Source organism: Morone saxatilis, unplaced genomic scaffold (assembly GCF_004916995.1).
Source record: "Morone saxatilis isolate NCDOM2014 unplaced genomic scaffold, NCSU_SB_2.0 Contig5, whole genome shotgun sequence".
NCBI classification, from domain to species: domain Eukaryota; kingdom Metazoa; phylum Chordata; class Actinopteri; family Moronidae; genus Morone; species Morone saxatilis.
In genome coordinates this window covers 17252048-17269057 of record NW_023340095.1, presented here as the reverse complement: position 1 = coordinate 17269057, position 17010 = coordinate 17252048, and the positions used below count along the sequence as shown (strand labels likewise).

Genomic DNA, 17010 nt, shown 5'->3' with positions numbered 1-17010 from the left:
TGATTATTGTTCCTGTGTAGTTCTTTTCCTTTCCTTTTACCCTCCCTTCTGCGATGAGTAATTCCACCACATCAAGTACAGTTTAGAAATAGACGGCCGTCCCAGCAAACTCTTCACGCCTGATAAATCATCTTTAAACTCAGTTGCTGAAGAGCAATTTAAAGCTCATTCAGACACTTAAACCTCGGCGAGATCTGCCTTTAAATTTGAATATTATTGGTCATGTTTGTCTCATATTTCTCCGTCTCTGTGAATGAGAATATACTTTGATCATTTGCCCTGCATAGCCTCTGTTCCCCCACTCTCTCTTCCTCTCTCTCTTTAAACCCGGACTACCACACTTTGTCTCTCCTTGTGTCTTTTGCTCTCTCCCTCTTCTCCGCGGCTGTCTCTGCTTCTGATTTAAACGCGCAGCAGGGGGTTGTGGGTAGAGACTCACGCTGCGAGGGATCTCTCTGACTCAGGGAGAGCTGAAGGTCAAACACACTTATGATCAGAACCACAGGATGACACTGAAGAGGTGGAATACAAAGAGCACAGGGAGGAAAGCCACAAGAGATAAGTTCTGTTCTCTCAGCAGTGTTTGCAGTGTAGACAGTTCATCCTGTACACACTGCACTGTACAGCTGGTCTTAAAGCTTCTACGACATGCACACATAAACATATACATTACCTGATAACAGCCAAAAGCCATATAGAGTGAGAGCTTCTTATAGCCTCTGTTAAGAATATTTAAAAACTTTATAACTGTGGAGGTAAGAACCACGCTGTCATCTTCACAACTTAATTTTTGTTTTGTCTGCCTGCTTTGTGTTCCTCTCTGTCTTCTTAATTAGACAGACCCTTGACTGACAAAGCAAACAGAACAAGAACAAGAGCATGAACAAGAGAAAATCATCTGTTTCTTTGAATGGAAAACTCCTGGAGCCCAGATGAAGGTTTTTCCCTTTTTCTCCTCCGCAATTTTTGTTGGAAGCATTTGCATATTTCAAAAGTCTACCAAAGAAAATAGCCCGGGGGCAGAAATGGCCGATCTGCATATTGAAGACTCAACAGAGGGCGAAGAGTGGGAGACACAGAGAGAGAGAGAGAGAGTCTCCATGTAAATGATTTGAAGATGATCTAAAAGAAACAATAGTGTCAATTAGCTGATGGTGTCATGCTTATTATGCTGGATTAATTGCAGTATTCACTTCAACTCAAACAGATTATTTGCTTTGTTGTCAAGCAGTTTTATGGAGAGAAAGAGAGAGAGAGAGAGGGAGAGCAGAGAGAAAAATGTGCATCATAAGAAGGCCTCTTCACCCAGCTTCCTTCATGAATAACAAATAGAGGACCCAGTGCTGTGACCAGCCAGCACAACACATGAAAAACATTACTGCATTCCCCGACTCGTCTGGTTTTCTCTACATTGTGCTGGTAGGCTGAAAACGTGAAACACTGTGGAGCTTTTGTACAGCTTTTATTTTTTAAACTGTGTTTTACTGAATACGGATCATCAATAAACAGGTTTTTATAGACTGTGGAATAAATAATGTTGTGTATTTTCTGTTTGTACGGCGTAAACAGCTTTATTAATGATTAATAAACCATTTACTAATGCTTAATAGATCAGTTAAAGCCATTAATAACGTTTGGGTTGCCAGTCTGAAAAATCCTTCCTCATGCACGACACTTACACATTTATAAATGATAATTAGTTATTAATAAAGGATTATTACAATAATCAGCAGGCAGTTGTGAATGTGAAGTTTATAAATTGGAACTAATAGTATAATATGTAGATATTTTGTTGATGAGTGTGATTATATAGTAGGATCAATGGGCTCAATCAGGAGCTGCTGGAGGCGCTCGAGACTGTAAAATCTTTACTTTAAAAACAACGACTGTGATATGTAGTGATATATTATTTGTGGTAAAATAGGATATAGATTCCTGGACATACTTAATATTGATAATTCGGTCATATAATTTTTGATTATATTACTAATTCTTAAAAGCACTTATACACTAAAACTAACAACAAAACAACACATTTTAAGGGTTTCAGGTAGAAAAATACTTTTTTACTTTTGTGATGCTTAAAAACTTGCTTTGTCTTTTTTGGCAGCTCACTGGAAAAACCCTTATAAAGGACAGTTTGACCACTGACCATCTGAAAAAGCTGCAGAGCATCTGGACCAAAGTCTGTTTATGAAGTTATTGACATTTACAACTGCAGATTTTAGTAAGACCCTTTATCAATGACATGTTAAGATTCATACATGTTATGTAGGAGAAGAGTACACCAGCTGAGGAGATATTTCACAGCCTTTGAACTTACATTATTTTATTATTAATGGTTAAAAATGATCTGTAAAGCGTCAGTAAAATGATTATTAAACATTAATAAAACCAAAAGCCAATCAACTTTTAAAGTTTTAAACTATTAATTATTGTGCCATTTCAAATTTTCAAAGGCAAAGCAATTAAATTAAAGATATCACATCACTGCAAATGCTATATTTTGTTGTGTTATTCACTGTGATGATACCTTTAGTTGAGCTGTGTTGTATGATGAACCCCTGACTGCCATCCTGTTCACCCCTAAAAGGTTGTTGGACTCTAGAAGGGAAGTTGCAGAACACCCTGACCGGTGTCCATTATGATTTTTGTAAATTATACCTTGGGATATTAAACAGTTAAACAAAAGCAAAATGATTAATTTTAAAATACATCAGCTGTTTATTGAGAGTGATCCTGAATCTGCTTTGTGACCTTTTAGTACTTTAATGCATTTTAATTTCCCCTACAGAACTCTACAACATCCTAATAATAATACACAATAGGACATGCACCTATATACTTCATCATAGACCAGCACATTTATATTGATACAAAATAATATTACTTTTAGAACATAACTGAACATAATGCTGGTAGATTGTGTGGATTTAAATGTCATGGTAAAAGTTGTGTTGCAGGTTGGGCAATTATGTCTATACCTTTTGGATGAGATCCAAGACAAATCCGCTGAAAAACATAAATTAGCACATTTATTGGGCTGCACCTGGCTCTCTTCTCTGATCACAAAACTTCATGCGTCCCAGTCACGATTTGCTCTCTGAAGGCCCTTAAATCCTAGGCGAACCCGAGATAGAAAAGTCCCCATGACACCTTTAGACCCTCCATAAACTGACCCAGCATGGAAACATCTCAGCAGAACCGGTTTGTTTTTGAGGATGTAAAAATCTAAACTCTTTGTGCAGCTTTAGCGCTGCGGGTCACACCGCCGTGGCTTACCTTTACCATATGAAAAGGGGGAGCGCATTAGGATGCAAAAGGCGTATAAAGACCCTACCGAAGCCGACTTGAGTATCCTTGACAAAGGCCTCGCTGCTCTGCGTCTCAAGAAAAGAGATACCATATAGGCTACATATATACGACTTTATTTTGTCCACTCTGGCATGACTCACTTCATTGGCTTTATAACCTGAGAGTTGGTTAAAGACTAATAATAATAATAATAATAATAATAATAATAATAACACAGCATTTCTTTATGTTTGATAAAGTTTGGTTTTGGCACAGGATTTCTTATTCCGTTTATTCAGATAATTCATCAATACTTTGCGCGTCCTTAAAGACACAGCCGGACTTTCCTGTGTCTTCCTCTTATTGTAACATTTTCTAGCATATTGTTGCGTGTTTCCCCTGTAGCAACAACTTTGTGCACCCGAGGCTCTGAGACACACAACTCCTCTCTGGCTGTGCGTCCAATCAGCGGGAGCTCCGCGGAGCCTTTCTGTTGTAATTGGATGGAGATGGGAGAGGAATACGCAGCCTTGGCACAACGTAAACACATGCTCGTCTCCTTCGCTCCGTAGAGGACGGACCGGATAGAGCAGATGGAGTGAGCGAAACTACCGAGAGGACCAGAGAGGCTTTTAACTGTGTGTCTCTGTCATTAACTCGCTTTAAAACCTTAATATCAGAGAACCGGGTTACACGAGAGCGGTCCAACAGTTCCTCATCTTGGCACGGATCAAAGAAGGTGTTTTTCAGGTCTGTGGATTACGCACGGCGGAGCTCCCGGGACAGAGAAAAGTTTTGAAGATTTTAGTTTTGTCGCACAGGAATGCCAAGAAAGGTCTCAGCGCGCACAAGCTGCCATATAACTAAAATTATCATCTGAGTCTCTATGGAGTGATTTCGCACCTTTTTTTTTAACTTATCACTCAACGGTTTCACTCATGCTGATATAGACTTAAGTTATTCATGGATTAGAAGAAACTGGGACTTTAACAAAACATCTGACAAGTGAAACTTATCTTAAGGTATATGCTTTGGGGGATGGCAACAGCTACCTCGAGTCCATACCTAGCCAGCAGCAGGATTTTGTCCGGCCCGGTCCTTCACTCTGATCGGAGGGGTGGTGGCATGCAGCCGGGCAGCACTGCTATAACCACGGTGTCTAGTGGATACAGAGGGGATCCTTCAGTAAAGATGGTGCAGAGTGACTTCATGCAGGGTGCCATGGTGGCGAGCAACGGGGGCCACATGCTAAGCCATGCCCATCAGTGGGTGACATCGTTGCGAATGCAACGGTCAGCCAAGCGCGGCAGCAGCCGCAAGAGCGCGCCCGGGGTGGCAGCAGCCGGAGGCGGTTCTCCGTGGCGCCCCCAGCTTCCCAGCCGCAAGACGTGAAGAGAAACGCGCGGCAGGAAGACCTCCACTACAGGCGTCCGCTCTGCAGCCACAGGTCCCCGCCAACATCGTGGGGCCCCAAAATCCCAGGCGGCACGCGGAAGGCCTGGGGAGGGGCACCGCTGCCCCGCTCCAGCGCACCATCAGCATCACGCGGAGGGGGCAGCAGCAGCGCAGGCAGGCAGCAGGGCAGCAGCAGCAGCAGCAGCAACAATCCCTCATCTACTCGCAGCCTGGCGGGTTTACTGTCAACGGGATGCTCAGCTCGCACGCGGGGCAGAGCCTCATGCACCCGGGGTTGGTGCGCGGGGAGTCCCCGGAGCTGGACCATAGCAGCCACCATCATCACCATCACCACCATAATCACCACACGCACCATCACCAGCATCACGGGGTGAGCCACGAGTCGCAATCAGACGAGGACACCCCGACATCTGATGACTTGGAGCATTTCGCCAAACAGTTCAAACAGCGGCGGATCAAGCTGGGTTTCACACAGGCAGACGTGGGCTTAGCGCTGGGGACCCTGTACGGCAACGTGTTCTCACAGACCACCATCTGCAGGTTCGAAGCGCTTCAGCTGAGCTTTAAGAACATGTGCAAGCTGAAGCCTCTGCTGAACAAATGGCTGGAGGAGGCCGATTCCACGACCGGGAGCCCGACCAGCATCGATAAGATCGCCACCCAGGGCAGAAAGAGGAAAAAGCGCACGTCCATCGAGGTGAGCGTAAAAGGCGCGTTGGAGAGCCACTTCCTCAAGTGTCCCAAACCGTCCGCACAGGAGATCAACTCTCTGGCAGACACTCTGCAGCTGGAGAAGGAGGTGGTCAGGGTCTGGTTCTGCAACCGCAGGCAGAAAGAGAAGCGCATGACGCCGCCTGGACTGCCACGCACCCCGGAGGACGCATATTCACAGGTGGGCAGCATGGGTCCTGACACACCGTCCCCCTCCATAGACTGCAAGAGGATGTACAGCGACACGTGAAATCAACGGCAGACACGCAATCTGAACAACGTGAAGTGTTTGAGTAACTTTTTTGAGAAAATATTTCATGTTTCCCTAAATGATGGGTTAATTGATCAACTTTTCTTACAGCTCCCCGTGTTCTTTGATCCACAATAATATTGTTATCCAGTGTGTATTCATTTCAAAGCAGGATACATGTTTACTTTTATGCATCGCCGCGTTTTTCTGCACTATGATTCAACCTTTGGGCCACGAAAATGAACAGCCTGAACAAGTCTTGTTAAAGCCTATACAGAATGAAGATTTTGTCAATTTGATGCCAAGAAGTTCAGACAAAGAAAAAGTTATTTCGGTATCTCTGTAGTGTTAAAAATAAAATGTCTCTGCAGGTTTTGATGTCCCACAGGCTAGACTGGGCTGTAGACTCCGCTTCTTTAAAATGAAAGACATTGATTTAATGGGCTTTATTCAAGTTGTTTCTAATGAGCAATAATTTATCTTCCTTCAAACGTGTTTCTCACTTTTGTGTTGTGTGTCAGTGGATTTATGTTGTGACACAGTTTATGGTGGCCAAAGAGCGACTCGAAATAACTCCAGTATTGTGTTTTCCTTCACAGGAAACTTTTTTTAAATGCGCAAACATTCCCTTAAGTTTATATACGAGTAAGTCTGCTGTGTGTATTCTTGTGTGATGATTTGTACTATTTATTTTTTCCACTGTGTTTATTTTCATGGATAGACTAATTATTTAATAAATTTGACAAGATATCTGAGATGGCCATCATTATTACACACACACACAGAGAGACAGACAGACACACCCAACACCACCACACCACAAACACACACACACACCTTTCCAGTGAAACATTAAACATGCAGTGTGCTGCAGATATTGTTAAATAAACCAAAACGACAATTAAAATGGTCTTTCGTGAGAATCAAAGACACAACAAAGACATTATCCCATGAATTATATAAAGAAGTGACAAAGGCATAAAATTAAAGGCTCCCTGCTATTTTTTCCTGCAGGGCTTTCTTGTTAACAGCTAAAATGACTATTGATTAATCAAGATGAGAAATCGACCAGCTAATTGACAGATACCTTTGATAAGCAAAAAATGTGAGGATTTGATTGTTTTTCTTTGCCATATATGATACCAAAGGAAATATCTTTGAGTTTTTGGACTGTGCTCGAATGCAACAGGCTATTTTTATGCATCTTGAAATTATGACCGACATTGTCACTCTTTTTGTATCACAAAAATAATTGTCTGATTAATCAGTAATGACAATAATCATTATTTGCATCATTAAGTTATCACCATTTACACCAAAACAGTCACAACAGCATATCCCAGTTTGTATGCCTCCTAGTTGTGTTAACCCTGTTGAAACAGACTGAACTCACCACATAGGTCTGCTGTTGCAGTTTGCCTCTACATTTCTGTGTGATGTATTGCACATCAGTCCAGCCACATACATCCTGTGGCAGTGATATGGACTGCAGCTCTGTGGAACGCAGCCAACAGAGGTCGGCTATCCCAGCTGGCAGTTCACCTCGGCAGCGGTTGCCAAGGTGACAGCGAGATGGAGTGACACGAGGCACAGGATCTTTTGCCACAGATGATGGGTTTGGCAGTTAGGCGGCGAGAAGCTCAGGACGTTGGCTCTGAAAAACAATCTTCTCTCTGTCTCTGAAACGTGACGCACATGCAAGCACACACACACACACACACATACATGAGCTGATGTCCAAATCAAATATCTTATTGATAATAAAGCTGATGGGTCATGATCAAGGAAAAGCGATGGTTGTAGTGAAACTTAAAGGGAGGTCAAAGGTCTGCCGACAAACCTGAGAGAGAACACTGAGGAATAAATACAAACCTGGAAGTTAATGCATTACTGCGAATGTTACACGTTTGATTACAGTTTGTATGTGTTTTTTACTGGATATATTCCAAAAGCTTCCACATCGACACTGAGAAGAAATGGGGGAAGATATTTATGGAAACTCTATCACTCTTTATGTCATTCTTGATTAAATCGTTTTTTATAGATTTCAAAAATGCCAATACTAAATAAATCTTACCGTTAAAGCATTCAGGCACACAAATATGTCAAAAAGTGTGCAAGTTAAGTGTGTGTGTGTGTGTGTGTGTGTGAGTGTGTGTGACAGAGAGAGAGGTTTCACTGTACATTGGCAAGATCTAAAGGAAAGGAAAGTCTGGCCTTGTGGGTTATAAATAGCAGTCTGCCTGTATGAATGGGTCTTTACACATCAGCCAATACAACCTTCTTCACTCCAGGTCAATTTATTAATCCCTTAATAGACTGAAGGCAGACGAGTACATATGAAGAGGGCATGCTGATGGTACCTTACCTGCTTACGATGCCAGTACCTAGAGAAGCAGATATAATAGACACAAGAGAACCAATTTGTCAAAAGGCTTTGTTGTAAAAACCTTGTTAAAGTCAGTTTTTTTCTTTATCTTTGACTTCCTGAAAGATCTGAGAAGATTGTGCTGTTATTGGGCAGATAAAACCCTGTTAAATTCATTTGGGCTAACACAAGAATGCATGTTAAAAAATAAAGCTCAGCTTCAGACAAGTTGAAACAATGTTTTTATCGCTATGGAGGAGTGCCGTACTGAGCTGGTGAGCATCAAGTCACTTGAATGTAAAACAGCTAAAATACCGCATTCTGTCATGAAAACCAATCTCAGTCTACATGTTGAACACTGTTAATGCAAATGAAAAAAAACCATGCATTCTCTCAGCTCCACAGTAATACTACACCGGCTCACTGTAACATCTCCTGATGCCTCTTAATATGATGTATTCCCACCGAGCTGCAAAAGTTCTCTGATAAAAAATGGAGGCAAAATCTAAGCCTGCAGGATTTCGGTGTGATCCCCTCAAAGCTTAGCGATGTAAAGATGGGAGATAAGGATGGAATTGGGGGATAAAAAGCCTTTTAAAGGGTTTTGTCATGACACATCACTAGGTGTCTTCTCTGAATATTAATGCTGGAGGTACAAGCTGATGATGTTACAGTAACTTGAGCCCAAAACCCCTCAATCAACAGCTCACATGAAGTGCGTCTGTACTGACAGCAAAATGTGTAGTCAGTGCTCGTGTATAAATGGATACTTAAATTTAGCATTATTCATCACTGGAGTTATGCTTCTTGCATCACTAAAACAGGGAATGTTTGCACTTACACACTAAGGATGTTATTACTGCCTCCAATAAAAACTGCTAATATAATTGCTCATAATTGCTCTTAAAGCGTTGTTCAGAAGTACTTTACACAAAGCAATTATTTCATGATAATCCTCTCTTCAATGCTTGTTGTTTGTACCTCACAACAGACGCAAGCCTGCACATTTTCAAAGAATTATTTAACAGAAGCCGAAGTTTTAATGTACAACTATTTTACCGTGGGTTGCACATTATCAGCCCCCACTGTTTGGTGTTAATTATTTTCACATCGCGGAGATTGGTTAACCACTAAAGTCTAACACTGATTAACACACAGTGGCTTACTCTGTGTGAAAACTCATGACACACGATTCTTTCCTGGAGGCAGAGGCATGAATAAAAGACCCAAAAAGTACATATTAGGTGGCTGTAATGTTGATTTATTTCTGTGTGAATGTATTCCACACAAACATTGTACAAGACTCCAATATTGTTACTTGTGTGGGTTTTCTCCTCTCCTCTGAATATTAGTGGTGAACATTTTTTTCACTTTGCCTGGCTGTGTTTGCTTTTTTGGTGAATGATGGAGTACCAAAGTCTCTCCATCAGGAAGAAATTAAAGCAAACATCTGTGGAATAATGGACAGGGAAATGAATTCTCTCACTAGCAAGCTTGTTGTGTGGGTGCCACTGAACGTGACGAGCATGCATGTGCCAGACCAGTGGAGTGGAACTCGTTTGATGGGCATGTTCAACACATGGGCACGATGCCAATTTAGACAAGCATGCCCATGAAAAGAGTCTCTGCCTGAATGCTAAGTGTGTGAATGTAACCGTGTGTTTGTGTGTGCTGTGTGTGAGGATTGGAATAAACAGTTTTATTATATAAAATCTAAATTAATTACAATTGAATGTGTGTAGATGTTATTCTGCACATCTGAACCCACTATCATTGTGACTATCACTGATATGTGATATACCTCCTCCCCGTAATACAATATAATTTTACCATTATATCAAGTCAAATCTGTTGCTGTTAAATGATCATAAACATGTGATGAAAAACAGGTGCTGCAACTTTAAATACATCTGAATAAAAAAACGATTTATACCTATAAAAACCTAAAAATACCAACACAAAAATGTCTACAATACAAAAACTAAAGAGGAAATGTTTGCGTGGTGCAATGCTGCCATCTCCTGGACAGAATAATTAATGCACGTTTCTGAATGTTTACAGTGTAAGAAGTTCCTAAAATAATCTTGCACAACATTGAAATATTTTCAATGTGAGATATTGGAATAATGAAATATGACATGTTATTCTTACGGATGTATGGAAAATCTGAAATTCAGTCGTCTATAGGCTGCAATAAGAAAACCATTTAGGTTATTATTATTATTATTATTATTATTATTCGCTTTCTAGTGGCTGTGTTAGGTAGTTTGTTTGGAAATCAGATTTGATAGTGAGGTGTGGGCAGTTGCGCAGTAGCTATGAGTTTTTACAATGCAGATATTTTGGCATCTTGGCATAAAAAAACGTACCATCAAATTGCATACCATTTACTCATTATTTATATACAGGTAGAATTATTACAGTGGCCTACTTGGAGCACCGCAGCCTTTTTAAAATATCTCAGCTTCTAAATAAACGTATTTTGCGCATTGCTCCTTTAAATCAGTGACCACCTGCTCTTCTGGCGTCAGCATCATCCGCAGGCGGCACGATGGCGATCGATACGGCAGTGAAATGTTCAAAGTGGGATATTTTAGGAAAAGCTCGACATGCACAGGATGAGAAACACGATCACTGAGGAGACCAACTCGACGAGAGTGAAAGCTGATATTAAATGTAACGGAAAGGTAGGACTGTTTCTGTCTGCTCAATGCTCAAAGATACGTTGCTTTATTGCTTTAATCCCTTACTCCCTGCTCAGGAAAACAGGTATTTGATCTTTGATGCCTATAATGTATGTATGTATTATCTTTGCATAGACTTGTTGTCCTCTAGCAGTGGTGCAGGCAGGTTGACAGAGAAGCCTGAGATTGACAGACAGGTGCGGGAGAGAAACAGACTCGTATGGAAACGGGAGAACACGCTGTACAGGCTCAGTGGTGGAGGCTGGGTGTAAGCGATGGATCATCAATACAGCGGGGAATAGGTTATGGTATCACAACACATCAGCCTGCATCCAGAGCGGGTATTTCTACATAAACATCTGGATACTGTTTCTCATCCAGTCTATCATGAAAACGACCAAATGGAGAGAGAGGCCTATTTCAGTTGATCTTCCTCATAAGATACTTTTTTTTTTTTAGATATTCTCCTGCTGTAATGTTTCTCGATTTTTTTTACATTCTCAGTCTCTTGTCAGCCATTTGAGCAGAGCAGCAGAGTAAAACCACCTGTTTTTTGTTTTTTTTAAGTAAGCAGCTAGGAGCCCCCTGCAGGGCAAGTCAGCTCATTGTCTTCCTCACATAATCTGCACCTCATCATTTCTAAAGGTGGATGTGTTTAAGTTTAAAAGCATTTTATTACCTACTAGTTTAGTTTTATTCTCATGTAGGCGACATGAACCATTCACCTCCTCAAGCCTAGTTTCTCCCAGCTGATTTATTTCCTACATTTGACTTAATAAATGCCTTTATTGATTTATTGATCATACCAAAAGATAATGTAATGAAACAAGACCGCAGACATGAGTTCTCCTGTGTTCATGTCTGACAGTGAAACATCTTTGCTCTGTTTCACCAAAACAATTCTCTGAGTTTAATTGCTAACAGAAAGTCCTCAGTTGAAGACACGTGACACAGAAAACATTCAGTCATGGCAGACTACAGGATGCTTGTTGCCTTGAAACTGGTGACCTTGTTGCCATGGCAACAGCCAGCAACACTATGCAGTGGCCTAGAAGGGGTTTTGTGCAACAATGTAGCAACAATCAGGTCATTTCCTTTTACCTGTTTGTTTAGTGCGGGTTAATGTGAACATCTGACAGTGACAGAGACTCACAGTCACTGAATCCATCACAGAATACATTTTGACATGTCACAGCTGGAAAAACACAGGTGGTAAATAATACAATACATAATTAAAATGGCTGAATTACATTTAGCTGCTGTTGCAGGGTCCTGGTATTGTACATGCTGGCTCAGTGTCAGCTTCTGGACTAATCCATTGATCATGTTATCAGTAGCATTTACTACTCTGACAAGTCAAAAACACATGGAGGTTATGACCCTTAACTGGTCTTCTTATCTTCCAGTGCCAGTCCACCTGAGAGGACCACACCTGAGACCTGAAGGCCAGAATGACCTCAACACATCGTTAACGCCTGCACTGTCCCACCAGCAGGAGCAGGAGGTGGAAACCATAGCAACAGACATGTTGTGTGTGTGTGTGTGTGAGGATGCCTCTCTGTTTTATTAACGTTGCACCAGAGTCTGAGGCGGTACCCAAGAATGAGCTTCAGCAAAGTCGATGGAAGACAGACAACTGTGCCACGGGTGTGTACTATACTCGTGTTGTGTAAATGTGTGTATTTCTATTCACATGTGAAACATTACACATGCTGTGTGTGTTGGCGGTGTGAATGTTTGTATATGTGCCCATGTGAATCTGTGCAGCTCAGCTGTTAATCATCAACCTCATTCTCTGTCCTGTGTGACTATATCTCTCGATATGGTGTGTCTGTGGGTTGGTCCCATGGGTTATATAACTGTCAGCATCATCGGGACGTCATTCTTCCTCTCACTGTTTCAAATTTACAATTATCACTGAGTAATAGATCACGGAGCAGCTGAACTCCTTTGATTATCTAATGAGACACATGTTTACAGCAGCTTTTTAAGGGACAGACAGCACATAATGTAATGCACTGTTCACATTCATTAAAATCATGGATCGCACACCTTATCAGGTTTAAAGTTTTGTGGATCTTGACTGTAAGTGTACTTATTTGGGTTCCACTAAATACTTTATAAAAGGCTGAATGTGGATGATTTTGTCTTTCCATCTCAGATATTGCCATGGAAGACGAACTGCTGGAAGACGACTTGATGTGTAGACCACAACAATAATTAAACATGTATCTTCTTATGGGCTGATATCCACTGACAGTAGCTGCCATGGCTTTCTGTAATGAAAGCCTGCTGGAGGACTGTGCCTTCATGGAGGCGGACAAGGTGGAGGAAGCAGCAGAAAGTCTCCCGTCTGAAGGCGCGACTCCTGTCATATCGGTCACTCTGCGTGTGACCCTGGCAGCCATAATGATCTTCATGATTACTATTGGTTTCCTTGGCAATGCGATAGTGTGTCTGATAGTTTACCAGAAACCTGCAATGCGTTCTGCTATCAATCTCCTCCTCGCCACGTTGGCCTTTTCGGACATAATGCTCTCTCTGCTCTGTATGCCCTTCACTGCGGTCACTGTGGCCACTGCTGACTGGAGCTTTGGAAGCGGGTTCTGCCGAGCGTCCATCATGCTGTACTGGCTGTTTGTCCTGGAGGGTGTGTCCATACTCCTCATAATCAGTGTGGACCGTTTCCTCATCATTGTGCAGCGGCAGGACAAGTTGACCCCACACAGAGCTAAACTGTTGATCGCAGGTTCGTGGGTGCTGAGCCTGTGCGTGTCTCTACCATCTGTAGTTGGGTGGAGGACAGGTGCGGCAGGTATTGGGGGTGCCTGGGCGCCGCAGTGCGTGCTGGGATACAGTGACTCTCTGGCAGACCGCGGATACACAGTGCTGTTGGCAGTAGCAGTATTCTTTGTGCCATTTGCTGTCATGCTGTACTCGTACATGTGCATCCTCAACACGGTGCGCCGCAACACCCTGCGCATCCACAACCACACCAGTGAGCATTCCTGCCTGCCAGCCCTCAACCAAGTCAGCAAAATGAGACTTACAGGGCTGCAGCGGCCCCCTCAGATCAAGGTGGACATGAGCTTCAAGACCAGAGCCTTTACCACCATCCTCATCCTCTTTGTCGGCTTCTCCGTGTGCTGGTTGCCGCACACGGTGGTCAGCTTGCTGGCCGTGTTTAGCCGGCAGTTCTACTACAGCTCGGTCTTCTACCCAGTCAGCATAGGTGCTCTGTGGCTCAGCTACCTGAAGACGGTGTTCAACCCTGTCATCTACTGCTGGAGGATCCGAAAGTTCAGGGAGGCCTGTCAGGAGTTCATTCCCAAGAGCTGCAGACTGTGTCCCAGAGTGCCGGGCAGGAGCCGCAGGAGAGTGAGGCCCAGCAACATCTATGTGTGCAGCGAGACCCAGTCAGCTGTGTAAAACAAGACCAGTTGGCTATCAGCTGTTTTTAACTCTTACTTTTTCTCATAGTAAGCTATAAGAGGCTACTAAAGTTAATCTTAAAATAATATACTGGATGTTGACAAAATAATTTCACCACAAGAATAAACTTTAAATCTCAACTTTTAAGCCAACATAGATGAGAAGATTTGAACATTGACAGTTCTGTGACAAATGGCCGACTCCCATCTGCTGAGGAAGGTCGTGTGATACAATCGAGAGCTCCAGAATAAGCTACCGAATGGACCTTGTGGTGAGATTATTTTGGCTGCTTCATCCAAGATCAACAAAGAACTTTCAGTCTCAAGATATACTGGTTGATTTGACTTCATGGACATTATGGTTTTTGAAACTAATTCAAATAACATCTTATCCTCCATTGTCCATTTTCTTCTCTGTTTCATCATTTGTCCCTGAAGTGTTTCATCTGTGTCACTGTTTCTTCAGACAGACTCAATCTTCAGTCTTTGAGTGGTAGTGGTGATAATACTTTTGTCTGTTATGTGAGTTTCACAAAAAATGCAAACACGGTATTAATGTTCAGTGATGTTCTCAGAGGAAAGTCTGTAAAAACAGATTTTAAATGAGGTGTGTGCTGAAACACAATTTTACGTAAGTTATTTAAAACCCTGAGTGTGTTAACAAAGAGGTGTGTCAGTTATCGAGATGTGAATGTTTACTTGATTGTATTATTGTGTCACGATAACCAAACCAGGTAAATAAATATAGTTTTTTGAAGGAGGGTGCATTGACAAACTGAAGTGCTCGGATGAAAAACGCTTTCTAGCCAGCTGCTTTTACAATGTACATAAACCACATCGGTACATAATGGAAATCGTTTCGGGTTGCTGGGATACCAAAGACATCTATTCACTGTGAGTGGATGTGTATATATATATATATATATATATATATACTTCACTAAAGACAACACCCACAGCAGTTTGTGTATTGAATCAGATTATATAATCCCACAAAAAATGTAACGCTTATGCTAAATGAACAAATGAAGTGAAAGAACTGTGTGTAGCATTTTAAATATGTGTGGGATTATGATATTGATAAATTATTACTGCATTCATTTTGAGATATTTGTATTAATGATATATAGCTGGAAGCCCATCATTAACAACACATGCAGCCTCAGCCAGCCAAATAGAGGTTGTATTTCTCTACGGCACAAAACAGGAAGATGGTGCTGTTCTTTCATTGCAAATTAGGTTAGCCCCACTTCCTACTGAATTATCTGACTTATTCATTTTATTTGAACCACAGAACGAATCAGAGATGCTGGCTGTGACCTACAGGTCTGCAGCTATAGGTTGATGAACTCTAGTAACAGTAACATGGGGTGGATGGGAAATGTGGTCTTAATTTTAGTTTATGTTGATTAACAGAGCTTGTTCAATTGATAGCTTTCAGTGGCTATTTTTCCCAATCCCAATTGATAAAAAATGCCCATCTAAAATGTACTAAAGCCCTGGTTGTTGGACCAACCGTCCCAAAACCAAAGATCTGGGATTTACTATCACATAAGACAAAAACAGCAACAAATCCTCGTTGTTGAGATGCATGAAAATTATAATGTTTGGAGTTATTGCTTGAAAAATGGCTGCTGATCAAATCATGCAATCATTTCAGCTCTAATACTCATATCAGTGTTTTAAAACACTGCAGCTAGTACTTACAGCTCAAACTCACATGATCCCGGGGAAGATATAATTTATTAAATTTAATCATTTGCTGTGTACTAACATTTTTTCTAACTTCTGAACTTCTGAACCACAGGGAAAGAAACATAAAAGGTGTTGTAATTTACAGTACATGTAAGTCACTTATTGTGGAATCTTTAATGTGTAAGGTCAGAAAGGAAGCAGTTTTCAACCACACATATCAACATTACATTTACACACTTAATTTAAAGGGAAACTTGTAAGTAGCAGGAAACTACTGAGAATCACTTTCCTATTGCAGAAGCTAAAGTAAATGTTTTCTTCCACACGTAATGATGCATTTCAATAATAATTGAACAAAAGCATGAACTTAGGTCCTATGCATCATGTGCCAACATGTAGGAACTAATGCATGGTCTCTCTGTTTTTAATTTAGATCTCATGGTTGCTTCTACATCACGTTACCGTCCTAACTTAATCACTCCATTTAGAGAGGGATCTAACCATTCCATGTAATTTACAGTAACCACATAGGTACATAAAGAAGAACAGCACGAGATGTTTGCTCCGATCTGGTCTGCAACATAAACTCTTCTGATGCTGCAATCAACAGGGTCAAACCAGTTTAAGCTCAGGGACATGGTATTGTTTTAAAAACACTTGAACATTGATTTGGAAACGCAGAACACTGGCCTGATGTGCCACAGCTGAGTTACATTGATTTGCAGGTGTGAATACATGATTGTAGGACTGTAAAAAAAAAAAAAAAAAATTAGGTGTTGATATTATTATTTAATAAACAATGTGTTCTCAGTTTTCTCCTATGAGAGGGATACAGTGTCAGTGTTTGGCAGCCAGCTCATGCAGAGGAGCTCATGCATGCTACCTGTAAGATAACACTTCCATGTTTTGGGGCCAACTGAAAGTTTTGGACTTCTGATTGAAGATGTTTTGCCATGCACCTGAAAGGCCTCTTTAGGTTTAAAGATTTTAATGGTTGTGATGAATAATACAGCTATTTATCTCCATGAGGTGGCAACGCCCACCAGTAGGACCAGTGGCTAAATCAGCACATGACTGTAAACAGGAAGTTTACCGTCACTAACGGGACATGAGTGAGACATAGGATAGAGACACATGATTGATTAAAAAAAAAAAAAAAAA

General features: G+C 41.4%; 2 protein-coding genes across 2 annotated transcripts; both read left to right on the top strand.

Moving 5' to 3' along the window:
* The first annotated feature begins 3880 nt into the window (after positions 1-3880).
* Positions 3881-6390, top strand: pou3f3a (POU class 3 homeobox 3a). The gene is given in 5 exon segments (XM_035676702.1): positions 3881-4651; positions 4654-4776; positions 4823-4895; positions 4897-5633; positions 5636-6390. Coding segments are annotated over 5 exon segments (1347 nt in total). The 5' UTR covers positions 3881-4320; the 3' UTR covers positions 5719-6390.
* A 4185-nt stretch (positions 6391-10575) lies between these two features.
* gpr45 (G protein-coupled receptor 45) lies at positions 10576-15357 on the top strand. The gene is made up of 3 exons (XM_035676118.1): positions 10576-10726; positions 12130-12370; positions 12885-15357. Exon 3 carries the CDS (start codon positions 12992-12994, stop codon positions 14150-14152), a length of 1161 nt encoding a protein of 386 aa, XP_035532011.1. The 5' UTR covers positions 10576-10726; positions 12130-12370; positions 12885-12991; the 3' UTR covers positions 14153-15357.
* Positions 15358-17010: the final 1653 nt, after the last annotated feature.